The 27513-nt window shown below is 43.5% G+C and overlaps 1 protein-coding gene across 1 annotated transcript; it reads left to right on the top strand.

Annotated features, from left to right (window-relative positions):
- The first annotated feature begins 2682 nt into the window (after positions 1-2682).
- On the top strand, positions 2683-6169 carry LOC124605583 (mitochondrial translation release factor in rescue). Its single transcript, XM_047137365.1, has 3 exons — positions 2683-2824; positions 3074-3379; positions 5788-6169. The coding sequence occupies exons 2-3, from the start codon at positions 3133-3135 to the stop codon at positions 6009-6011; spliced, it is 471 nt and encodes a 156-aa protein (XP_046993321.1). The 5' UTR covers positions 2683-2824; positions 3074-3132; the 3' UTR covers positions 6012-6169.
- Positions 6170-27513: the final 21344 nt, after the last annotated feature.

The following is a 27513-nucleotide window of genomic DNA, read 5'->3' as shown; positions in this document are numbered from 1 at the left end:
CAATAAAACGAAAAAACATTGCCAGAGGATAATCAGATGTATGAGGCACTAGATGTAGTATGAAATAAGGACTGTTCAGCAAAAGAGACTGAGAACTAAGAACATGCAGTTATATCTTTTATGTTGAGTGTGTACATTAAACTACACTATATTGCCAAGTTATGTTCTGCTGTAGTACTAGTAATCTGCAAGAGTCCAAACTAGCGGAAACCAGTAGGAGATGCAGTTCTCTGTGTGCATAAACAGTTAATTTGCGGCTGGTTCCGGTGGAGGTTCGAGTCCTCCCTCGGGCATGGGTGTGTGTGTTTGTCCTTAGGATAATTTAGGTTAAGTAGTGTGTAAGCTTAGGGACTGATGACCTTAGCAATTAAGTCCCATAAGATTTCACACACATTTGAACATTTTTTTTGAACAGTTAATTACGAGTCAATAGATTTAGAAAGTCATTCGTCTGCTGAGCTGAGCCAGCGAGCTCAGGCCTATCCCGGTCACGTGACGCCAGGACCTGCCTTTTTCGTCGGCAACGTTCGTGACTGACCGAAGTCAGATGGTGCGACAGGCCGACGCCACTTTTGGAACTTCCAACCCCCGCCTCTCTATAAGCGTCAAGCATCCGTCTTGCCTTTGTTTCGATATCCAAAGTCCATGTCCACGTCCTTCTATGTGTTTATTCCTGGCCCCTGTTAAAATTGTTGCTGTTTATTCTAAGTTCGGCTGCTCCTTTGTAATGGAATGCCAGTGTATTGATGCTTGAGCCAGGACACTCGGCTTTTCAGATTGTGTGTTGTGTCCATTTTCCAGACAAAGCTCAGCTATGGCCAACTTGTCAAGCTCCCATTGTTTAGTATGTCGCTTGTGCTTGACAAGTTTACGTCAACCTACAAATTGCACTGTGCAATCTTTTTGACGTTTCGTCCCATTCCGTCCCGTCGGGTGTGAGCCGAATTAAGGTACCCACTCTGTCGACTGTTGCTATCTATCCACGTGTGTATTCGTGTATTATGTACATAATGACGGAACCAACGACAGAATTAAAGGTAAAGCCTTGAGCGACACTGCACTGCAGTAGAGCGGCATAGCACGATGCGACAAATATTACGATACTGCACGCATATCCAAAGGAACTTTGCAGTGTAATTCAGAATAATATAGGCACTGCAAGTGACTTTGAAGTACAATGCCTCACCTGTACAGCGGAATTGCGCGTCGCAGCACTGCGAAGCAAAGTTCACCAACTGGCCAACTATGAGGTGCCGTGAGCCGTCGCGTACCTCTATTGTCGGAATATAGTTCGTATAGTACGGTACAGCAAGCGTCACGACATTGCACGCCATTCAAATCATAACGCTGTTGACGTGCAGAACGTAAGATTATTTACCAAAATGGCATTACAAGGGGAAAAGTTCATTGTATGAATAAGTGAATATCCAGTGTTACATGACCTTCAAAATAAACAATGTATGAATAGTACCAGAAAAAGCAACATTTGGAAGGAAATTACCAACTAGGAATAACGGGTAAGTATATTTCACATTGTTTCTGCGTTGGTGCAAGACATTTATTTTTAGTCAAAGATAACGTACAAATACCTATAAAATACATTTTTTGTTCTGAATAGTGCATCCGCTTTTGCTATGTGGGCATTCATATTCTGAATTAACTTGCTGCATTTATCTTGAGGCATTCCAAAGTACGTATGACAAACTCCGTGGAGCCTTTTTAAGATCCCAACGGCAAGTGCCGTTTTACACCGTAACAAAAACGTATGATATCCTCCTTCTTCATATAGTGAATTCGAAATATTATGCAACCATATTCTTCGCATTTTTCTTCCTTGCTTTTGCTTTATACTTCCTTCTTCCTGACATAACAAAGACATTATAGCATAGATGCAACTGTCGTCCAGTTTGCTCGGAGGTCGCCGAACGACTTACATACAAATTTGCTGCATGTTGTCCCTCCGCCACAGTAAATGGAGCAGCGTCCTGACGCGCCTCTCTGTTGTAGTGCACTTCCTGTCATTACACTCTTACCTTCACACAAGATATTTTTCATCGTGACGTTCATAATCAAACTACGAAACGTCAAGGGAGCCGTAATCTTAAAAGTTCGAAATATGTGACAAAACAAGAAATATGATTCTGTAGAACAGAAGGTACGATTGAAAGTAAATTCTAATAACTTACTGTGTTCTGAACGAGTATTTGATTTTTACAGTCTGAGTTGCTTCTCATGGGATCACAATTGTTGACTTCCCCATCCCCAACTCATAACAAAACTAATATTTCGACCCAATATAGCAGTCGGGGTACTCTACAGTGAGTCTGTCCCCACAACTTATGTTTCAAAAAATTGTTTCGAAGCTAAAGATAAAATTGTCAGTCAGTAGCATATGTTTCCGCGTTCGAAAGCCGTCTGCAGTAAGACAAATGCATGTCGCAGGTAGATTACTTGCACTAGTTTGTACAGATTCCGCCTTCCGGAAGAGGCGCTAGGATTACCCGTAAGCCGTAAACAATCTGCTGTGCCCTTTTCAACTCCAACAGCTGCATACCAGTGCTTAATTATAACACAATTTTGAGAAATATTCGTCATTTATTAGTTAACTGATTTGATATGTGTATGACTGTGGACAATTTCTCAAACGTTACAGATAATGGCAGCACCAAGTGGGCGTGAGGTTCTAAGGCTATATAAAAGTTTACTCCAGTATGGGAAAGAGTTAAAACTAACGGATAAAAAGTACTTTCGTGATAGGATTACAGCAGAGTTCAAGGCAAACAAAAGACTCGTAGAAGAAAACGAAGTAAAATTTCAGTATGAAGTACGTCGCTGAAATAGTTCACTTCGTACATGCTTTTATTTCAAGTTCAAATTTGTGTAATTACCAAAACGTAGCGAAGTACATTATACATCATCATAGAATTATTTGATTCATCGATTCTCAAGGATTTTGCAAAGTTCTTTTTGTTTTGCTGTGATCACTGTTAATGTGTTATAGTTAGACTGAAGAATTTTCATGCTAATAGAGGTCCAGTAATATGTAAGTTGTATACTCTTTTTTCCCTTACAGAAAGGTCTGAGACTTTTGCAAAATCGTCGTATTATCTAGAAGAGTAAATATCGAAGTAAATGATGTCTGTTACTGGAATAAGGCAAATTATTTCAAGAAGTGGGCCCATTTTCCGGAGTGAACGCACAAGCACTGAATTGGCTTCTGCCTTAACATTTTTAAGACACAAACATACATTGGATTACTCGCGTGTCCCTACACTACAAGAAGAAGACCTCGAAGAAGTATTTGTCAGGGGCAGTGGACCTGGTGGCCAGGCTGTTAACAAGACAAATAATTGTGTTGTGCTCACCCATAAACCAACAGGTAACAATATATATTTACATGTATGTTCATGTAATGTGCAAGAAGTTCACATAATGTATTTATGCTGCCCAGTCATAAGGTTCCGCTGCAGATGTTTGCATCATTTTCTTTCCCCAAAATTGCATTAGATCATCATTATTTTAAAGTGGGAAAACTATTCTTATAATGAGTATGTGATAAAGAGCAGGGACGGATTACTTTTACTGGTGGATGCTTGAAAATGTGACATATTTATTCCATTCATGGAATAGATGGAATGCCTGTTCTGGTTTCATTCAGACACTTCCTCTCATCTTTTCAGAGGTTGTCCAAAATTTCATTCTTTACATCTGCCATATTCTGTTTGTCCAGAAGTACTCCCTCCATTCTATAGGTATCACCTTTCCATTTATTCATATTTTCTTCAATTTTTTTTCCAGTTATAATATTTCATTTGATTCTTATTTCATGATTGCGTATCCTATACAACCTAAAACATCCTTCTTTTCTTAGGAATCTAATTTTTGCTGTTTGAATACTGTCATTTTTCTATAAGGAGAGACAGGCTTCTTGTGTCAAAATTGATTATCTCATTAGCTAATTTAAAAATAAATCTTGTATGTTTCGTAAACCTGTTATTAAGCATTAGCTGCCATTAGTCCCAAACATACAATTGAAGCACTATATCTTTGTTTCTAAAAGTCTATCTTTGTCGTAACTTAGTGAATTAAATCAACCCACAAGTGGCAAAATGGTGACATTTGCAAAGAAAGAGTGTCATTGATAACTATTTTTGATTGGGTAGGACATTAAACTTGGAAATCTGCTGCTTTGGATTTTGGTACTGTTATTATTAAGTTGTTTGCTTACAAACCATTGCAATATGAACTTGTATCATTTGAGTTCACCTCCTATCTTTTGTTTAAGAGAAGAGCTGCAGTGGGCTGAGTGCCAAATACACATAGTACAAAAGAGCACTGTATTTTCTGGAAAGATCTGTTGCAAAATTCATGATGGTGGCTTTTCGAGGCAGATATCCTGTCCAAGCAAGTAAAGGATTCAATGGAATCTTATGTAGCATCAGATAGTAATATTAAACCCCACAGAAGGTGATAATTTGATTGTGAGTTGGCAAAACCGACCAATGAATTGTGTAAAAAGATGTTTCCTCTCCAAATCAAGGCTGTAGTGACACTAATCGGTAGGGTAGCCCAAGGCCTAGGTTAGGTTGGAAGGTGATTATTTTGTTGTGAGTTGGCAAAGCCAACAAATGTGGTATGACACGAATGTGAGACACATGTATTGAATTCGTGTTGGTATTCAATACAGTATTCCTTCATCTCTTGGTATGAAACACATCATTTCTCCCTCTTTCATTGGCTGCACAGAACAAGCAGCTGACACACCCACTCTCATTACTGTGATCCCTCATAGCAAGCACTGACAACATTGCTACACATAACGTGTAAATATGGCTTTGGCGTGGCTGTAAACTTCTACCAGAAAGAATTTTTCCTCACAGGTAAGGTCGGCATAGACCAAGCACATAGAGGCAAACAGAAATTGTTTTATTCTCACTGCCGAAACAGTATAATGTGGCAGACAAAATACAAATAAAGCTATGTAAAGATGAACTGCATATCATAGTACCGATTACAATTATTTCTGTTGTTAGTGTTTACTGTATTTTCTAGCTGCGTAATTTATCTTTTTCTTTTATTCCATAGTCACAGGTACCAAAGAATGTAATGATTAGATTACTTGCTGACTTACTTTGTTTTAGTATGTTCAACTTGTTCTTCACTGATATATGTAACTGAAAGTTTGTCTGATGTTTATATTAACTTTATCATGACTTCAGTTTCTTTCAGTCCCTCATCGCAGATGCTCATAGGCAGAGATTATTTAAAGTTTGTTCATCTCTAATTATGAATGATCTCAGTAGAACTCTTCCTGTGTATTATTTATCATAACATTTTTATGTAGGAATGAATGTCTTCCATTATTTTCATAGAGGCCTCAAAAACAGTATTCCCACATGTCAGCAGTATAAAGTAGGTAAACTACGCACACAATAATATATACAATTTCTTTTATTTTCATTCTATGAGGAATGTATTGGTGGTACATTAAGTTGACAGTCATATGCATAATTTGAGGAATCAGGTTAACAACTCATTGTGTAGTAATCTGAGAAGTAGTGTTATTCAGTCTGATGTTTATTTGACTATCGACGACTCTGTGCCTTAATTCCTATAAGGGTTGTTACCTTTGGTCTTTAAATTATTTGTATTCCACCAAGGACTTTCTATTACAACAAAGTCTGTATTTATACATTACTAGTTTTCCGTATGAAGTAATAATTTAATATCAGTTTTTTACCTTTTACATCAAACATTGCACAATATTAAACTGCATGTTATCTACAGGTTTAGTTGTAAAAGTTCATCATTCAAGACTGCAGAGTGAGAATCGGAAGCTAGCACGTGATTTGCTGGTAGAGAAACTGGATGCCCTCATAAATGGGGAACACAGCTTGCAAGCACAGCGGAAGTGTCTTCAACAGCAGAAGCAAAAGAAGGAAGAGCAACGTCGAAACAAACGAGAACTTCTAAAGAAACTTTGGCGTGAACGTGAAGGCTTGAATTCATGAGAGGGATCACTTGATGTGCAAAGACAATAGATAAGTAAATCAATTGGTTTGCACTGAAGTGGGAGCAAATAAGCAGATAATTTTAGTTCTTATCATTTGTATTTTACTGAAAAACAGATAAATAATTAAAATTATGAAAGGATTGAACTGTAACACTATCCTCAAGAAAAGTATATACAAATTAAAAAAGTGAATAGTCATAACCTTTCTTAGTCTCCTCCTCCTTAAAACATAAATTGAAGGTGCTGTGCTGGAATAAGACATGTAACTCGGGACATGGTGTTAAACGGCTTATTATTGGGACCTGACATATCCAGATAATCAAATTTGTTGACAAGATACACGCAACTTCCGATGCTAATATTGCATGACTGAACAGTATTTGACAAATGGGAGCAAAGTGAGTCACAAATTATGCAGTGTTCACTAGCTACTAATAGGTAACAAGTATCTCAAGCAGATAAGAGGGGCACTAGGATAACAGCATTTGTCATACTATATTCAGATTTAAAAAAAAATTGATAGGTTTTCTTAGACACAGTCAGGAATCAAATTAATGTAATTGTGTTGTTCCAAATCAAGGCTTGAATTTAAAAGTTATATAGGTATTTTTCATTTTGAACAATGTAAAGAAAATTATCTACTTTACTTCTGAACAGGTTTGCTTTCATAGTTTGAAGTGGGCTACCCGTCAGCAGACACAGAGTTACATGTAAATGGCATTTACAAAACATACTACATGTAACATTTGAAAGCCAACAGTGTTGTTTATGTGTTACTTGCAAAATTACACTTAAAACACACCCTTTTACTGTTAATTTTCAAGAAATATCTGTCCAAGTTCTTTTGTTTTTCTTTTTCCTGACATTCTCATTTTCTGGAGACCCAAGTCATCGATATAGTCGGACTAATTTTGTTTGCGTGCTTCAGTGAAAGATCAAAACATTACAGTAAGTTGGTGTGCGTGATAATGAGTTCCTCCATCTTCTCATTTTTGTTGTCTTTTTGCTAGCAAACACATTCATTTCACTGTACCTGCATCTCCTTGCTGTTCAAATCTCAGTTCATAGGCATTGCTAGTTAACCATTCAGATATGTTTTCATCATCTGTGTCTTCATAACCAGAAATTTATATTCTAAATGAAAATATTTGTTTTAATTTTAAGAGAATATTTCAGGCTTGCTTTTTTTTTGTGCATTCAAACAGTGCCGGGCTGTGGATGGATAATCCACCTGGATAATTGGGAGTTGGCTGTCTGTTACTCTCATGTATCACATAACTGGTCCGCTGAGTCAGAGTGTACTCGGATGTTATTAGCATGTGAAACACATTTCTGAGAATGGCTATGTTAAATTATCAAAGCAGGAGCAAAGAATGTAGAAATGGATATCTTCTCAAAACAATCTTTCATTTTGCTCATATTATGAAAAGACTGCAAGCAGTTGCACATGATGACAGAAGCAGTCTGGGTGGTTGGGAGATAGAGGAGGCTGGGTTGGGGAAGGGGAGCGATAGCAGGGAAGGGGTGATGCACAGTAAAGTGCTGCTTTTGGGAGCACACAGGGATTAGGTGGAGAGGGTAGAGGAGCTAGGTGCAGTCAGGAGGTTAGACGGAGGGTGGGAGGGCAGCAGAAAAGGAGAGAAGTAAAAAGACAGTGGGTGTGTTGGTGGAATAGAGGGCTGTGTAATGTTGATGCTGGAGTGAGAACAGGGAAGGGGATAGAGGGATTAACAAAGGTTGAGGCCAGAAGGTTTATAGGAATGTAGAATATGTTGCGGGGAGAGTTCCCACCTGCACAACTCAGAAAATCTAGTGTTGGTGGAAAGTTGGCACATGCTGCAAAGCAGCCATTAAAATCTTTCATTTTGAAAGAGTGCTTCTCAATGGCTCTCTCCTTATAATTAGAAGGTAAAAATTTAGTATGACTCGGGATCCAGTAGGACCATTCTGGAATTTCTGTTAGGGCCATATTTTCTGATGATCATTTTTTATGTAGTGTTCAATGTGGGAAGCTAGAAGGAAATATACCAAGTTACACATACAAGAGAGTACAATAGTGTCAGGCAGAAACTGAGTTGTCACATGGAGCATAGGCCCACCATTAACGATATTAGAGAGAGAGAGAGAGAGAGAGAGAGAGAGTGCAGATTAACTGTGTGGTGTGGAAAACACACACTGTTCTAGCAGGCTATTTAAAAAAAAAAAATGTGATTAAATTGTATTATGTTATATCCAATTTTTCTTAGGTCAAATAAATAATCTAACTTTTTTAATACATTAAAAATGTTTTGTGAAAGATGAATGACCATGATGAATCCATTTACAAACGTGCTGTGTGTACACTGTTTGCAACATATTCATTGGATCTTGAGCTATCAGTGGAAGTGACAAAATTAGAAACCTGCGTGTTTCTCTAAAAGTGATGGTATTTATCTGAGAAGATGCATTACGTTTCCACTTCATGGACTGAGACTTACAACAAGAACAAGGGTATGAAATGCGACAGCAGCAAAGGAGAAACTGCTGCACACAACTACTCCATTGCTATTAGACTAGTTGTTATCACTTAAGTCTGATAATAGCTGTAGCTGAGATTATTTAAACTAATACTTAATTTTTTTTTAATTGATAGGGTGTATCAAAAAGAATCATCTAATCTGGCATATCTATATATCTGAAATTAATAAACATATACAATGAATTTTGTTTTTTGATGAACGGAAAATTCAAAGTGGTTTTTTTCCCCATACCTTTGCATAGGTGTTCAATATGTCCCTTTTGAGATGCACAGATGCAGCATATGTCAATGTGGTGTTCAAATTGTCCTCACACTGCAGCGAATATGTCTTGAGTCCCTCTTGTGTTGTACAACTTCATGTGGTTGTTCTATACCCCATATTCTCACATTATGATGGTTCACCTTTCCATTTAAATGGAGTATTGCCTCATCACTAAACACTAAGCGTGAAAGAAAACTGTCATTCTCATCCTTGCCAAGAACGAAATTACAGAACTCTACACATTGTTGTTTGTCACCTTCACGATGAACTAGCAGTAACTGAATTTTGTATGGTTCCATTTGTAAACATCAACACAACACACTCCGAACGGACATCGGGTGCATGTTAAGCTGTTGAGCTGCATGCCGAACAGATTGCTGCGGACTCCTTGTGAAACTGTGGCAGATGAGTTCGACATCTGTGTCAGACACGAGGGGACAGCGCAGCAATTTCCCTTTACACAAACAACCCGTTTCTCGGAATCAAGAGTTTGCTCTTACCAATGCTCTGTGCTGTTGGAGGATCTGCACCATACCTAGTACGAAAGTTACACTGAACAGTTATTACTGACACGCACTGCGCAAAATGTAGAACACAAAATGCTTTCTTCTGTTCTGACACCATTTTCACTAGGACTAAATTGGGCACTCAGTGCTGCTGCCTAGTGGGAACCATGTAAAAATCGAGAGTTTGCTCTTACCAACTGTACATTGTCCATGCACGTATCTCAAATAACATAACAGTTATGATTTTTTAAAAATCGGATGATTCTTTTTGATACATCCTGTATATTTCAGCCTAAGGTCACATACATGGCATTGTAACTGGTTTCGACTTATTACCAAGTTATCAGATGACGTGTTTAAACAGAAAGAAAAAGGATGGTAGTAAAACAGCAGGAAACTAAATTATAAATCAAACTAACTTCCATACACAATTATACATATTTCAATGGGCTACATAGCAACTCGTAAACCGGAGATGTGCTCTGATTGTAGGAATTGAATGCTACAGTTAATGATGCCAGATACTAGTTTGTTAGTTCCAGTTCACATCTGCAGCTGGGTGTCATGTAAACTTCTTCTAGGGTACGTCTAATGTGTCTGCACCAGTAGGTAAGTAGTGTCTTCATAGTTTATGCCCTGAAAAGTCTCTCTTGCAATTGAGGGGTTGCCACAGGCTCTGGAAATCAGAGAATTTCAAACACCTCAGGGATTTATCAGGGAAATTTGTAAGGAAAAGGAAAAAAATATACTGGAAAAATATCATTTTTGTCTCAGTAGATGAAATGGTTTGTTTACTGAGGTGTCATCCATCGTCGTTGGCTGGGTGCAGCTGAGCACCTGTGCCGCTTCTTTTCTCCCCTTCCTACCACTCCCCTGAGTTTGCAGTCAGCGATGCCACCACTTCCTGCAGCAAGCCTAGCAGCTGCCGGCAAGAGGCAGTGAGGAGTGATTTCTTTGGATCTTATTCTCAGAGAGAGTAGGTGCAGCCGCTGGAGATGGCGGTCATGTCAGTGAATGTGTGTGTGCGTGTGCGCACTATCGTTTTCTCACACTATGGCTGTAAATGTAGTTGAGTGTGTGATTGGCTTTTCTACGTGCCTGTCTGTGGCTCAGCAATTATCTTTATGGTGAGTTGCTACCTATTCCCATTATTATTGTTTCTCCGAGTATTTGAACAAGTCACCTGTTGCTTGAATTGATCACCATGGTCTCAGTTCACAAGTGTGCTGTCTGTGGCTCATGAACAGCCGGCCATATGAGTGGATTTCCGCAATGGACCAAAACCAGAGGCTGTTTCTGCGGGTATCTGTAATGGATCAGGCCTGCCGATCTGAAGCCATTCAGTTCCCACTAATGTGCAGGCCCTGCTTGTCGTATCTAGTCTCACCGATCTGCCTGCAGGCCAGATCTGTTTGTGTGTGGCATAATGCAGCAGATTTTCATGTTTTCTCCATGGACACAAAACTGGTGCTCCTCAGCAGGCCAGAGATCACAGGCAATGGATTTCAGGAATTGCAAGTATTTTGTACAGTGTGGCGTTTAATAGATATTTTACTTCTTCTAGTACATTTTGGCACTTCAAAGGTAGTTTATATGTTAGAAAGTGTGGATGATAAGAAAAAGAAATTTGTGGTGGTTTGCACACATGTACTCGTATATTTCTCGAAAGAAAAATGTCACAATACCTGTAAAATAATAGATATGACACAGTGGGTAATACCTGACAATAACGAACATAATAGAACCAATATACAGTGCTAGCATACATAATTCTTCCCCACCTTATACATGACTTTCAAGGGGCCTACTTTTTTCTGTGGTGATTTCTTAAATCAGTGAAGGTATTTTAAATCCATCTTGTGACTCCAAGGAAATGCGTATATTTGTCACCAAATGGGTTTCGTTGTATTGAAATAAAATATCAGTGGTCTTAATGAAATACACATACCATTTGGCTTGCTTTCTCCATCTAAGAACAGTTAATTACAAAAATGTTGATGTTAGTAGTTAAGATTTTTTTCTCACATCAGGAAATGCCACCTGGTTGCAAGTTTTTTTAGATATTCCCTCATCTGCACTATTGTTTCTTTTTCTGTAGCTGCAAAGACAAATTGTCAACTTGCGTCTTAATTTACCCTTTAGATCTCAAAATTCGTCAGGGAAAAATGCCAAAACTCATCAGGGAATTTCACTTGGGGAAACTTATGGCACACCTGAATTAGTATTATACTGAAAATATATTTAATCTTAGATCTGCAATTTAAGAGTTACCAGATTCATCCTATTACATGGCTAACTGTAGGCTTCAGATCCATTAATCAGCTCACAGATCTAGTTACACTGAATGCCTCTCCAGGCCTGTTCAGTTGATCAGCAAGTGTGTATAGCTGAGAAAAGACAGTAGTATGGATTGTAATTGTTTCTGGTATTTTACTACTCCGCATTTTCCTCCTGTTTAAACAGATGATCTGATGATTTAGTAATAAGTCAAAGCTGTTAATGATACCACTTCAAACAATGGCAACCCCAGGTAGGAATATCAACAATATAAGGAAAATGATAAATTGCTACTTACTGTGAAGTTGACCCATTGACAGGTGCAAATAAAGGCCATTACACATTCAGCATTTGGCCAAAGCCTTCTTCAGAAAAGAAAAAACGCGCACATTTACTCAAGCATGCCCACCTCTTGCATACATGACCATCTCTGGTAGCTTGGACTGGAATGCAATTGTCATGTGGAACAAAGGCAGCTCTCTGGAGGGTGCAAGAAAGGGATAGTGGGTGGGGGGAGAATGCTGTCTGATGAAGGGTGCAGAGGGACTAAATGGAGGCATGACAAGACTGCCACCAGCTACAGCATTGGGAAACTGTTGGGCAGGGGGAGTGGAAAAGGAGAGGCACAGGGAAGGGGAAAGATGGGCAGATGCATTGGCAGAGTACAGCACACAATGCAGGTGAAGTGTGAATAGGGAGTAGGAATGGGGAAACTGTTGGATGGTGGGGTGGAGGCAGTAGGTTACCATAGGTTGAGATTCGGTTAATTTCAGGAGCAGAAAATGTGATATCAGGATAACTCCCATCTGTGCAGTTCAGAAAAGCTGGTGGTGAACAGGAGGATCCAGATGGCTCAGACTGTGAAACAGCCACTGAAATCAAACATTTTATGTTCAGCTGAATGTCGTGCCATAGGGTGGTGTACCGTGCTGTTGGCCACAGTCTGACAGTGGCTTTTCATCCTGGTGGACTGCTGCTTGGTAGTCATACCAACATAAAAAGCAGTGCAATCATTGCAGCAGAGCTGGAATACGACATGGCCACTTTTACAGGTGGCCCGGCCTCTGGTGGGGGCAGGATCTGCTTGTGACAGGCCTGGAATAGGAAGTACTGGGTGGGCAAGTCCTGTTCCTGGGTCATCCATAGGGATATCATCCTTAAGGCAGGGGATTGGAAGTGGCATAGGGATTGACTAGGATTTAGTGTAGGTTGTGTGAGTGACAGAACATCACTTTAGGATGGGTGGGAAGTATCTCGACAGCTATCATCTGCTCCACACCAAAAAATCATTCCCATACAGCCTGCCCACCTGGGGACGGTGTATCTGCAGTGACAAGAACTGTCTTGCCCTTCATGCTGAAGGTCTCACCAAGGCCGTCACAGATGGGCACTATCCCTCCTCTCTGTGCCATTTCACCACATGCTCCCAAAAACTAGCTACAAAGGAGTGCCCCCTCCATCACCTAATACCACCCCAGACTAGAACAACTGAACCACATCATTTCTTTGATAAACTATCATCATGCCCTGAAATGAGGGACATCTTACCCAAGATCCTTCCCATCCCTCCTAAAGTGATGGTCCATCACCCACCCAATCTCCACAACATCCTCAGTCCATCCCTATGCCAGGTACTGTTGGTGGTTGGTGAATTTTATGTGGACAGAGGAATGGATGAAGCTACCAGAGAGGAGAAGCAGTGGGAGAGCACCATCCTTCGCCAGGTCCCTTCCTAAGAACACCAGTCTTTTGGTAGATGAAAGGAAAGGCACAAACAGCCTCAAAACAAATCATGACCTAATCATCCTACCTGCAGACAATGGTTCCACCACTGTTGTTATTAATCAGAATGACTATCTGGTGGAAGGTGTGTGCTACTTAACCTCAAAACAAATCCTGACCTAATCATCCCACCTGCAAAGGTTCCACCACTGTAATAACTAATCACAGTCACTACCTGGCAGAAGGCCTGTGCTAATGATCTGACTCATCCAACTATAAACTGTGACAGAGTGGTCACATCCCAGAAGTCAAAACATAACCTCCAGTCTCTGCTTAAAGCCTTAGGTTCTTCCCAGATCCTCTCCTCTGAATTCATTTCCCTCCTCACCCCAATGATGCCCCGTGCACCCACTTGTACATGCTCCCCAAAATCCTCAAACGCAACAATCCTGGATGCCCCATTGTAGCTTGTTATGCACTCCCACTGAAAGAATTTCAGCCCAAATCGACAGATACCTACGACCAGCTGCCCGTAATCTAGTCTCCCATGTCAAAGATACCAACTGGTTCCTTCTCATCTCTCCATCATCCCCTTCCTTTTACCTCCTGATTCCCTACTTGTCACTTTGGACACCACTTCCCTATACATCAACATCCCTCATGTATATGGTCTTGTCGCTGTTGAACACTACCTTTCCCAATGTCCTTCAGACTCCAAAGCCATTACCGCATTCTCCTTACTTACTCACAACTTCTTCTTCTTCTTTGAAGGCGAAGTATACAAGAAATCTGCATCACAGCCATGGGCACATGCTTAGCACCATCCTATGCCTACCCGTTTATGGGCCATCTAGAGGAGACCTTAGCCTCCCGCCTCCCAGAATGCCAAATCCCTAGTTTAGTTCAGGTTCATTGATAATATCTTCATGATCTGGACGCAGGGCCAACACACCCTATCCCCATTCCTTCGCAACTTCAACACCTTCTCTCTCATCTGCAATGGCTGGTCCTCCTAATCACAGTATGCCACCTTCTTGGACGTTGACCTCCTCCTCTCTGATGGCTCCATCCACACCTCTGTCCACATTAAACCCATCAGCCACCAACAGTACCTGCATTTCAACAGCTGTCATCCCCTGCACACCAAAAAATTCCTCCCATACAGCCTGGCCACCTAGGGACAGCATATATGTGGTGACAAGAACCCCCTTGCCCTTATGCTGAAGATCTCACTGAGGCTTTCACAGAAAGGCACTACACCCAGACCTAGTCCGTAAACAGATCTCTGTGCCATTTCCCCACCCGTACACAAGAACCAAGTACAAAGGAGTGCCCTCTTTGACACCTAATACCACCCTGAACTGGAACAAATGACCCACATTGTTGGTCAGGGCTTTGATTACCTATAATCATGCTCTGAGATGAGGGGCATCCTACCCAAGATACTTCCCACCCCCTCATAAAGTGGTGTTCCACTGCTCACCCAACCTCCATAACATCCTTGTCCATACCTATGCCACTCTCAATCCCAAGCATTTGCCACAGGGGTCATATCCCTATGCAAGATCTGCCCAATCCACCCACCCAGTACTTCCTACTCTAGTCCTGTCACAGGATTATCCTACCCCATCAGAGGCCAGACAATCTGTGAAAGCAGGTGTGGTGTGCTGAGATACCACACAAGAAGAGTTTGCGACAGTTGGTATCAGAAGTACTAATTACCTGTCCATCAGGAAGAATGGCTACTGCCAAACTGTTGTCAGTAGACCAACCTGCAGCACAACATTCAGCTGAACATAAAATGCTTGATTTCAATGGCTGTATCACAACCTGAGCAATCTGGATCCTCCCCTCCACCACCAGCTTTCCTGAATTGCACAGATGGGAGTTATCCTTACATCGCATTCTCCACTCCTGACCCCCGCCCCCCCTCCCCTGCAGGTCCAGGGGTTAGAATAGGCCTGAGGTATTCCTCCCTGTTGTAAGAGGTGACTAAAAGGAGTCTCACACTTTTCAGCCCCATGAGTTCAGGTCCCATTCTATCATTTGATCTGCCACTTTCAAAATTCTACAGAAGTGCAGGCTATGTGGGGAAGGATACCTTACATGGTGCACGAGTGCCCTTAGATTCGATCTCCTGAATCTCTTGTCATGGCTTTGCATCTCCACCTGCGATTCAACTGTTTGGGCGAGGACACTTTCTGGGGTATGTCATCTTCTTCTGTTGTCTCCTGTCCCCTTTCGCCCCCACGACAATATTGGATTTCTTTGCACCCTGTATCCAGGATGGTAGCCAGTCTGCTGTGGTGGGGCTGTCATGTACCGATTTGGTCGTAGCCCTCTGTTAACACAGGGGTTGCACTTGGTGGGTGGCTCCCATGGGGAGAGTCCCCGATCGAAGTGGGTGGCATCAGGGCGGATGACCCGCAACGCAGCAGATTAAGTCATCTCTTGCTGGTGACCGTACGGCACCAGCAGCCTAGCCGGCCGCAGTGGTCTAGCGGTTCTAGGCGCTCAGTTTGGAACCGCGCGACTGCTACGGTTGCAGGTTCGAATCCTGCCTTGGGCATGGATGTGTGTGATGTCCTTAGGTTAGTTAGGTTTAAGTAGTTCTAAGTTCTAGGGGACTGATGACCTCAGATGTTAAGTCCCATAGTGTTCAGAGCCATTTGAACCAGCAGCCTCTAAGAAGGGGGAGATAGAATACAATGCCGACAGGTATGTCCCTAAATCATTTCCCTCCCTCGCTACACCATGGGAGGAATGTAGAGATACAAAACGGAGAGACCCATATTCGCCTCAGTTTTTAGTCTGTAGCAGAACCGAGGGCGACTCTTTTCTACTGACAAAGCCTCAAGTTTTCGTTAAACACCTTGAGGATAAGTTTGTAGAAGTGACAGCGCTGTCCAAGGTGCGAAACAGGGCAGTCTTGATTCAGAAAGCATCCCCAGCCCAATCTCGAGTGTTACTCGCCTGCGACAAACTGGGTGATATTCCTGTTTCCGTCAGTCCTCATAAAAGCCCCAACATGGTCCAGGGGATTATTTTCCATCGTTTACAGGGGACCCAAAGACAACATGGTTGCTACCGGTGCCTTCATCTTGACGTTTGAGGGTGATTCATTGCCTGGAAAGGTCAAGGTGATGGTTTACCGCTGTGATGTTAAACCATACGTTCCTCCCCCTATGCGGTGCTCTAAGTGCTGGAAGTTTAGGCACATGTCTTCCCACTGCACTTCCAGTGCCACATGTTGAGACTGTGGACGTCCACAGCACCCAGATACTCCATGTGTGCCACCCCCCATCTGCATCAATTGTGGAGAACATCACTCCCCCTGCTTGCCAGACTGCCCAGTACTCTAAAAGGGGTGGAAAATTATGGAGTACAAGACTCTGAACTGGCTGACACAGAGGCAAAACGTAAATTCGAAAGATTAAACCCCACTCGGTTGATGTCAACATACGCTGCAGATACATCACCATCCCAAGTGTCAGTGGTTCCTCACTCTGTGTTACCAACAGTGGGCCCTCCAGGCCACCAGAATACATCTGCCCCCTTGGTGGTAGGGGGCAAATCTTCCTCCAAAGTAGGTGCTTTGGGAGCAAGCCCCGCCCCCAAACGCAGGGGACATCAGTCCCCTCCCCACTGCTGGAGAAGCAACATTCCTTGGGGCCCTCTCTTCCAAGGTCTCCAGTAGTTCCACGGCAGACACACGCCAGTGGCTCAAGGAGCTGGTCAAAGAGCTTCATGGTCTTCCTCCATGCCTGAAGCTGCTTCAGAGAAATCTTCCCAGCAAGCTCCTAAAGAGAAGCGAGAGAGAGCAAGCAAACTAGAAGAAGCCTGCTAAGAGACAGAACCCTCTGGTGGCCCCAACACTGCCACTCCCTATCAATTTTGCATATGAGCCTACAGTGGAGATCTTTGCGTCCCCTGCAGACCTGGTTCTCACTGATGTCTCATCCACCATAGAAATGGCTACAAATACTCAGTCAGAGGCAGCAGGTGACGCTGAGGCATAACCTGCCTCCTTGCGCGCCTCATGCTGTCCCAGCCTCACAATAACGTTATCCTCCAGTGGAACTGCGGCAGTTTTTCCACCACCTAGCTGAGCTAAAGCAACTGTTAAGCTTTACACCTGCTTTCTGCATTGCCCTCCAGGAAACCTGGTTCCCAGCAATGCGGACCCCTGCTCTCTGTGGCTATAAGGGATATTACTGGAACTGCAGCAACTATAGTACAGTGTCAGGTGGAGTTTGTGTCTATGTCCTGAACTCAGTATACAGTGAACGTGTGCCTCTTCAAATCCCTCTTCAAACTGTGGCTGTCAGGATAAGGACAACGCAGGAAATAACTGTCTGCAATTTTTATCTTCCTCCAGGTGGTGCATTACCCCTGAACACATTGGCTGCACTGATTCATCAACTCCCTAAACCTTTCCTACTTTTGGGAGATTTTAATGCCCATAACCCCTTGTGGGGGTAGCACTGTGCTTACTGGTCGAGGTAGAGATGTCAAAACTTTCCTGTCTCAACTTGACCTCTGTCTCTTAAATACTGGGGCCGCCACACATTTTAGTGTTGCGCATGACACATATTCGGCCATTGACCCCTCGGTTTGCAGTCCTGGCCTTCTCCCATCTATGCACTGGAGAGCACATGACAACCTGCATGGTAGTGACCACTTCCCCATCTTCCTGTCACTGGCCCGGTGTCAGGCCCATGGACGCCTGTCCAGATGGGCTTTAAACAAGGTGGACTGGGAAACTTCAGCTCTGCTGTCACTGTTGAATATCCCCCACACGGTAACATCGATGTGGTGGTTGAGCAGGTAACTACAACGATCGTTCCTGCAGCGGCAGACGCGATCCCTCATTCTTTAGAGTGCCCCCGGCGAAAGACAGTCCTTTGGTGGTCGCCTGAAGTTGGTGAGGCAATAAGGAGCGTCGCGAGCTCTACAGTGGCATAAGCGGCACCCTTCCCTGCAGCATCTCGTAGCATTTAAACGGCTCCATGCCTTCGTTCGCTAGCGTATCAAAAGACGAAAGCATGAGTGTTGGGAGAGGTGTGTGTCGACCATTAGGTGCCGTACGTCACCTTCCCGAGTCTGGGCAAAGATCAAATGAGTTTTTGGGTACCAGGCCCCAATAGGTGTTCATGGTGTTAACATAAATGGCGTGTTATCTACCGACGCAGAGGCGATTGGCGAGCACTTCGCTGAGCACTATGCTCGCGCCTCTGCAACAGAGAATTGCCCCCCCCCCCCCCCCCCCCCCCAGCCTTTCACACTCTCAAATGGCGGATGGAGGAGAAAGTTCTCTCGTACACTACACACCATAGCGAACCCTATTTACAGAGTGGGAGATCGTCGGCCCCATCGGATCCACAGTCAGATGATTAAACATCTCTCATCTGACTACAAGTGACATCTCCTGATGATCTTCAACTGGATCTGGTGTGATGCCATCTTTCCATTGCACTGGCAGGAGAGCACCATTATACCTGTGCTCAGACCCGGCAAAAACCCTCTTGATGTGGATAGCTATCGGCCCATCAGCCTCACCAACGTTCTTTGTAAGCTGCTGGAAAATATGGTGTGGCTGCAGTTGGGTTGGATACTAGAGTCATGTGGCCTACTGACTGTGTGCCGGGGCGGCTTCCGCCTGCATCGCTCTACCACTGATAATCTTGTGTCCCTCGAGTCTGCCATCCGAACAGCCTTTTCCAGATGCCAACACCTTGTTGCCGTCTTTTTTTGATTTACGAAAAGCGTATGACACCCCCTGGCGACATCATATCCTTGGCACATTATACAAGTGGGTTATCCGAGGCCTGCTCCCGATTTTTATCCAGAATTTCCTGTCGCTTCGTACTTTCCATGCCCAAGCTGGTGCCTCCCACAGTTTCCCCCGTATCCAGAATGGGGTCCTGCAGGGCTCTGTATTGAGTGTATCTCTATTTTTAGTGGCCATTAACGGTCACGCAGCAGTTGTAGGACCGTCCGGCTCACCCTCTCTGTATGCAGATGAATTCTGCATTTTGTACAGCTCCATCAGTACTGGTGTTGCTGAGTGGCACCTACAGGGAGCCATCCACAAGGCGCATTTGTGGGTTCTAGCCCACAGCTTTCAGTTTTCAGCCGCAAAGTCGTGTGTTGTGCACTTCTGTCGGCGTCGTACCGTTCATCCAGAACCAGAACTTTACCTTACTGATGATCCCCTCACTGTAGTGGAGATTTTTAGGACTGGTTTTTGACGCCCGATTGACTTGGCTTCTTCACCTTTGTCAGCTTAAGCGGAAGTGCTGGCAGCAAATCAATGCCCTCCACTGCCTGAGCAACACAAACTGGGGTGCAGATTGCCCTACACTGCTGCAGCTATACAGAGCCTTTGTTCAATCCCGCCATGACTATTGGAGTCTGGTTTATGGTTCATCGGCGCCTTCAGTGTTGCATTTACTTGACCCAGTGCACCACTGTGGCATTCATCTAGCGACAGGAGCTCTTAGGACAAGTCCGGATATCAGTGTCCTTGTGGAGGCTGGAGTTCCTCCATTTGGAGGTCAGGTGTGCACAACTGCTCACCAGTAACGTTGCACATGTTCGTAGTTCTCCTGCACATCCTAATTACTGTCTTCTTTTTCCACCCACAGTAATTTATCTCCCCCCACATCAGCGGCCCAGGTCACGGCTTACAATAGCAGTTCACGTCCAATCCCTTGTATCTGAACTGGAGTCCTTGCCTTTACCACCTATACTCGAAGTCCAATTGCGTACACCTCCATGGTGTACACCTAGGCCACGGCTTTGCCTGGACCTTTCACATGGCCCAAAGGACTTAGTTCACCCCACAGCTCTCTGCTGTCACTTCATCCCAATTCTTGACATTTACCGAGGTCATGAAGTGATTTACACTGACACTCGGTAGCTGATGGTCATGTCGGTTTCACGTATGTCCATGGAAAATGTATTGAACAGCATCCCTTGCCCGATGGCTGCAGTGTTTTCACTGCAGAGCTGGTGGCTATATCTTGTGCTCTGGAGCACATCCGTGTACTGACTCCTTGGGTAGCCTACAAGCTATCAACCAGTGCTACCCTCGTTATCCTTTGGTAGTGATCATCCAGGAGTAACCTATGCCTTGGAACGGTCCGGTCATTCAGTGGTGTTTGTTTGGACAGCAGGACACGTCGGAATCCCAGGCAACGAACTTGCTGACTCTGGCCAAACGGGCTATACAGAAACCACTTTTGGAGATCAGCTTTCCAATAACTGACCTGCGTTCGTTTCTACATCGCCAGGTTTTTCGGCTTTGGGAGACGGAATTCCATAGTCTCAGTACACACGCCAAATTGCATGCCATTAAGGAGATTATGAATGTGTGTCAGTCTTCCACGTGGGCCTCAGTGATTCTCTGGCAGCTCCGCATTGGCCATGCTTGAGCGACCCACGGCTACCTCCTGCGCCATGGAGACCCCCTCAGTGTCGATGCAGTGCCCGGTCGACAGTAGCTCATATTCTGGTGTACTGTCCAACATTAACTGCCCAGCAACGAAATCTTCGGTTACTGGACTCGTTGCTGCTAATTTTATCTGACAACACCTCATCAGCTGATTTAGTTTTACGTTTTAATTGTGTTGGTGGTTTTTATCATTTGATCTAAATTTTAGTGCATGTCCTTTGTCCCTGTGTGTCCTCCACACTTGTGCTTTTAGGGTGGATGTTTTAATGTGTTGCAGAGTGGCTGGCTTCTCCTTTTTATTCTCATGGTCAGCCAGCCACGGTAATCTGTTTTGTCGTTTTAACCCCTTCTACCTGTTTCTTGCGTTTCTGTGGTCTTCTCCTCTTTTTTCCATTTAAGCGTTTGTTGCCCTTCCATCGTTCTTGTGGTTTTTCCTTTCTCTCCATTTTGCGTTGTCAGTCTTGCTTGTTTTATTCGGAACAAGGGACCAATGACCTAGCTGTTTGGCCCCTTCCCCCCTCTTTTAAACCAACCAATCCACTCCTGAAATTATCCCAGTCTCAATCCAGGATAACCTTCCAACCAACAGTTTCTGCCCCCCTCTGCATCACCTCCTCCCTATTCTTGTTCCATCATCCTGACTGTGTACTGTACTTTGCCAATACACCTGGCTCTCCTTCCCCTACCAAGCTTCTCTCCTTTTCTGCTCCCGCCCCCCTTCCCCCATGGCTTCAGCACTGTGCCTGATAGCAGTCTTCTCATGCCTCCATTTAGTACCTACACACTTCAACAGACAGCTGTCTTCTTCCCCCACACCCGTACCCTGCTGTTCGCTCCAGATTGCTGCTTTTGTTCCACATGACAGCTGCATTCCAGACCGAGCTGCTGGAGATAATAGTCATGTGCGTGAGGTGTGCTTGTTTGTGTAAATAAACATACACGTGCGTGTGTGTCTTTTTCTGAAGCAAGCTTTGGCTAAAAGCTAAGTGGGTAACAGTCTTTTTGTTGTGCCTCTCCGTAACTCAACATTTCAATTTTAGGGTGAGTAGCAATCTACCGCTTTCTTCATATTAATGATATTTCAGTTGCCTAAATCTGAAAAATATTTTTTTTTAAATATAGTCTTTCCCTAATGCAGTATACCTGGGTGGTGTACTTCCAGACAGTATTGCCACTGCATCATTCACAGCTCACTTCAGCACCACCAGCCAACTTAGTTCCACCAACCAAGCTGAGGAAGAGTCAAGATTACTCATCTTGATTACAAAGACCTTTTTTTGCTTGAGTGATTCTGAAGCAGATGTGTAGCTCATGTGCAGAATACAGTTGTGTAAAGATGTGTTGTGCCTGTGTTGCCGTATTTCTCACACCTATTGAACCTGTCCTTATCACCATTTATTGGCTGATAACAACAATCCACTTGTTAAAACTTTTTATGTATGCATTTTAGGAATGACCCATCATCAGAATACCAAAGAAAATACCTTAGTACAAAGTATTGCGTCAAGTGATATCTGATATACCACTTGATACCAAGTACCAGCATACAGCAAATTTTAACTTGGAATGTGCTGAAGTGTAATATTGTAATTCATGTTGAATGAAATTTGAAGGCAATTAGATGGGAACTCGATGGAAATGTTTACATTTGAAGTACATTTCCACTAAATAGGACACTATTTCATGCTGAAGTTACTCGTGACTCGTAACCACACATTATTAGCAATTATTTCACAAATGGCTTATTTGTGGACTCATGTTTACTAGTATGTATCTTATTCTTCTGTGTTAGTTGTCTGGTGTTAATTATGATACACACTGTATCATTGGGAAAAACTAGACACAGAAATAAACTGAGCAGCAGCTAAGTAGGATTTTGATCAAAACCATCTCTTTAATGAAACAGAACCATTACACAAAGGAATTAAAGAGATTAACTGCCAGTGGGCATTGATTTAAATCAATGACGGAAGTTGAACATTAGTGCCAGACCGGGATTTGAACCCAGGTCTTCTGCTTACAAGGCAAATGCTCTGACCACTATCCCATCTGGATAAAGTGGTCACCATAACTGCATGGACTACCGTAGCACACTTCCTGTCCAACCCAAATTCTCAACCTATACCACACTACATCAGTAGTTCCCACACTCATTAGGCTCATTACTCGTGGCAGCACGCCATTTCCCGCAGAAGTTCAAGCTTGGTGGGCATTTGCACTGAAGGGATCACTGGCCATCATTGCTGTTGTTATATGTGGTGTCTGTTCTTGCAGACAGAATGGCCACACACACACTCCTGGAAATGGAAAAAAGAACACATTGACACCGGTGTGTCAGACCCACCATACTTGCTCCGGACACTGCGAGAGGGCTGTACAAGCAATGATCACACGCACGGCACAGCGGACACACCAGGAACCGCGGTGTTGGCCGTCGAATGGCGCTAGCTGCGCAGCATTTGTGCACCGCCGCCGTCAGTGTCAGCCAGTTTGCCGTGGCATACGGAGCTCCATCGCAGTCTTTAACACTGGTAGCATGCCGCGACAGCGTGGACGTGAACCGTATGTGCAGTTGACGGACTTTGAGCGAGGGCGTATAGTGGGCATGCGGGAGGCCAGGTGGACGTACCGCCGAATTGCTCAACACGTGGGGCGTGAGGTCTCCACAGTACATCGATGTTGTCGCCAGTGGTCGGCGGAAGGTGCACGTGCCCGTCGACCTGGGACCGGACCGCAGCGACGCACGGATGCACGCCAAGACCGTAGGATCCTATGCAGTGCCTTAGGGGACCGCACCGCCACTTCCCAGCAAATTAGGGACACTATTGCTCCTGGGGTATCGGCGAGAACCATTCGCAACCGTCTCCATGAAGCTGGGCTACGGTCCCGCACACCGTTAGGCCGTCTTCCGCTCACGCCCCAACATCGTGCAGCCCGCCTCCAGTGGTGTCGCGACAGGCGTGAATGGAGGGACGAATGGAGACGTGTCGTCTTCAGCGATGAGAGTCGCTTCTGCCTTGGTGCCAATGATGGTCGTATGCGTGTTTGGCACCGTGCAGGTGAGCGCCACAATCAGGACTGCATACGACCGAGGAACACAGGGCCAACACCCGGCATCATGGTGTGGGGAGCGATCTCCTACACTGGCCGTACACCACTGGTGATCGTCAAGGGGACACTGAATAGTGCACGGTACATCCAAACCGTCATCTAACCCATCGTTCTACCATTCCTAGACCGGCAAGGGAACTTGCTGTTCCAACAGGACAATGCACGTCCGCATGTATCCTGTGCCACCCAACGTGCTCTAGAAGGTGTAAGTCAACTACCCTGGCCAGCAAGATCTCCGGATCTGTCCCCCATTGAGCATGTTTGGGACTGGATGAAGCGTCGTCTCACGCGGTCTGCACGTCCAGCACGAACGCTGGTCCAACTGAGGCGCCAGGTGGAAATGGCATGGCAAGCCGTTCCACAGGACTACATCCAGCATCTCTACGATCGTCTCCATGGGAGAAGAGCAGCCTGCATTGCTGCGAAAGGTGGATATACACTGTACTAGTGCCGACATTGTGCATGCTCTGTTGCCTGTGTCTATGTGCCTGTGGTTCTGTCAGTGTGATCATGTGATGTATCTGACCCCAGGAATGTGTCAATAAAGTTTCCCCTTCCTGGGACAATGAATTCACGGTGTTCTTATTTCAATTTCCAGGAGTGTATATAAATGCACTGAGTTGACAAAAGTCATGGGATACCTCCTAATATTGTGTCGGACCTCCTTTTGCCCGGCGTAGTGCAGCAACTTGACATAGTATGGACTCAAATAGTCACTGGAAGTCTCCTGCAGAAATATAAAGCCATGCTGCCTCTGTAGCCATCAAAAATTGCAGAAGTGTGCACAAACTGCCCTTTCTGTTATGTCCCATAAATGTTTGATGAGATTCATGTCGGGCGATCTGGGCGGCAAAATAATTCACTTGAATTGTCCAGAATGTTCTTCGAACCAATCGCAAACAATTGTGGTGCATTTTCATCCATAAAAATTCCATCATTGTCTGGAAACAAAGTCCATGAATGGCTCAAATTGTCTCTAAGCAGCTGAACATAATCAATTTCGTCACTGAACCAGAGGACACAGTCCATTCCATGTAAACATGGTGCACACCATTATGGAGCCAATACCAACCTTCAGCTCTTTATCAACTGAAATGGGGACTCACCTGACTGATCACAAGCCCAGGAGAGGTGCTGCAGGTGATGTCGTGCTGTTAGCAAAGGCACTCACATTGGTCTTCTACTGCCATAGCCTAGCAACACCAGATTTCACTAGTAGATACATTCGTCGTATGCCTGACAACTCTACGCAAACGCCGCTGCTCTCGGTCATTAAGCGAATGCTGTCGGCCAATCCGTTGTCTATGTTGAGATGTAATGCCTAAAATTTGGTACTGTCGGCACATTCTTTACAGTATATTGAATTTCCTCACAATTTCCGAAATGGAATGTCCCATGCATCTAGCTCCAACTACTATTCCGCATACAGTCTGTAAATTACCATTATGCAGCCATGATCACACCAGACACCTATTCACATGAATCACCTGAGAGCAAATGACTGCTCTGCCAATGCACTGCCCTTTTATATCTTGTGTATGCGATACTACCACCAACCGTATATCTCTATCCTTTGACTTCTGTCATCTCAGTGCAAGACTTTTGCCAGCCTTCTCTGATGATCGCGCCACAGTGTGAAGACATGCTGAATTATTGAACTCCAAATAAGCAATACCAGTATTTCTCAATTTTTTTGAAAACACGTACAAACTAACTTCACTGTCAGTGGACAACAGTAACAGTTCTTTTTTCTAAATTAAAATTGATAATAAGTAACCCCAGGTCTATCTTCTTGTGAAGTAGATGAACCAGTTTATCTTTGACTAGTACTGAAGACAATATCTGTATTGAAGTGAGCTGCATTTTGTGTGTAATCAATCTCAGAAAGTAATCTGTTTTTCTTACTTTTAAAATTGAATGGTTAATATGTTTCCAGGTCATAGGTATAATAATAAATCATTGAACAAAATGTTTACTTGTAAATCTTAACAAAACTAAAATCTCAATGAATTTCTGACTCCTAATGCTATATTAACTAGCCACACTAACTACAATATCAGCCGGAGTGCCAGTGTAGTTTTCAAACCCTGTACCCTCAGAGCAATAACACCCCCCCCCCTCCAAAAAATAAACAAATAAAATAAAATCTCCAACTGGGGATAATAAATATCATGACTACAGTTAATGGTGAGCTTGATTTTACTATACTGTCAAATCAACCAGTTTATAAGAAACAACACGTAACTTACATTTGCATGTGCCCAGCTCAGTTTCAATTATTGCACAAGAACTAAACATTTTACAGATGTAATACATATTGCATTTTGAAGAGAAACTCTGAAAGTTTTTTTTACATACATTCGATATGCAAACCATGAGTGACCCGCCAGATGTCAATACGGTAACTGAATTCTTGCCATACCTGTCCCAGCATGGCATCGTCAACTATGGCATTCACTTCCCATATTCTCTCCCGGAGCTCTGCTACATCATGTGGTAGAGGCGGTACATACACCAAATCTTTAATGTGCCACACAGAGTGAGATCTGGTGATTGGGGAGGCCATATCACGAACTCCAACAAACAAAGCTCGCCCCGCACCTGAACTCACCATGTTTATGACAAGCACTATCAGCAAATTACCAAATACGCTGTGGCACTATACATGGGGGAAAAAAAAAAAACACCTGTCATGGTTTCTCTTCAAAATGATATATGTATGTTTGGTTCTTGTGCAATAAATATTTGAAACTGTTCCAAGACTTTATGTACACTCTGTATTCCCCCACTGAATTTCTAAATTGCCTGTAACAGACTGTTGTATTTGTGTTACATCTTGCTTTATAAAATCCATCTAGGACTGAAAACAAGACATACACAAAATTTTTTAAATATTTTCCACTGAGAAAACTTATTCGTTTTTTTAACACTGGACTACTGTTAACATAGTCTATATATAGAGGCAAATCATTATAACTGCTTAATAGCTTGTCAACCCACCTTTGGAAAGCAAACCAGCAGAGCTTGTGTCGCACAAATGACTGAAGGTCTCAGGCAACTGAAAACCACACTACTGCCAGTTGCCTGAAACAGAAGCCGTGTGTGTGTGTGTGTGTGTGTGTGTGTGTGTTGTTGACGAAGGCCTTAATGGCTGAAAGCTTTATTCGTGACAGTCTTTTTTGTTGTGCCCATCTGCAACTCATCTCCGCTATACGGTGAGTAGCAACGTTCCTTTTCATAATATTGTTACATTCCATCCTGTACTTTCCCATTGTTTGATTTCTACTGGTAGTATGCATTACTAGAAAATATATCCTTCACTGTCTGTCCTTAAAGTCAGAATATATTTCTTAACATAACATTTTTGATGCATTGTGCTGTAGGGCACAAAGACATATTAATACACTATCTAATGCCTCATCCCAGACAGCAAAGTTAAAAACCTATAATGTTACACAATACACTCTTTTTGTGAAAGGGTGAATGTTTCGAGAACTTCTCTATGTATTCCTCAAAGCATGCCTTGCAAGAGTATAGAGAACATAATCACGTTTGACACCAAAACTCCAAGGCAGCCTTGAGACATTTACCTTGAAAAAGAAAATATTTAAAATGGTTGTGTGGCCTATTTACAGCAAATGATAAGTG

This window comes from Schistocerca americana, chromosome 3 (assembly GCF_021461395.2).
Source record: "Schistocerca americana isolate TAMUIC-IGC-003095 chromosome 3, iqSchAmer2.1, whole genome shotgun sequence".
Lineage (NCBI taxonomy): Eukaryota > Metazoa > Arthropoda > Insecta > Orthoptera > Acrididae > Schistocerca > Schistocerca americana.
This window is presented reverse-complemented; position numbering and strand designations above follow the sequence as displayed.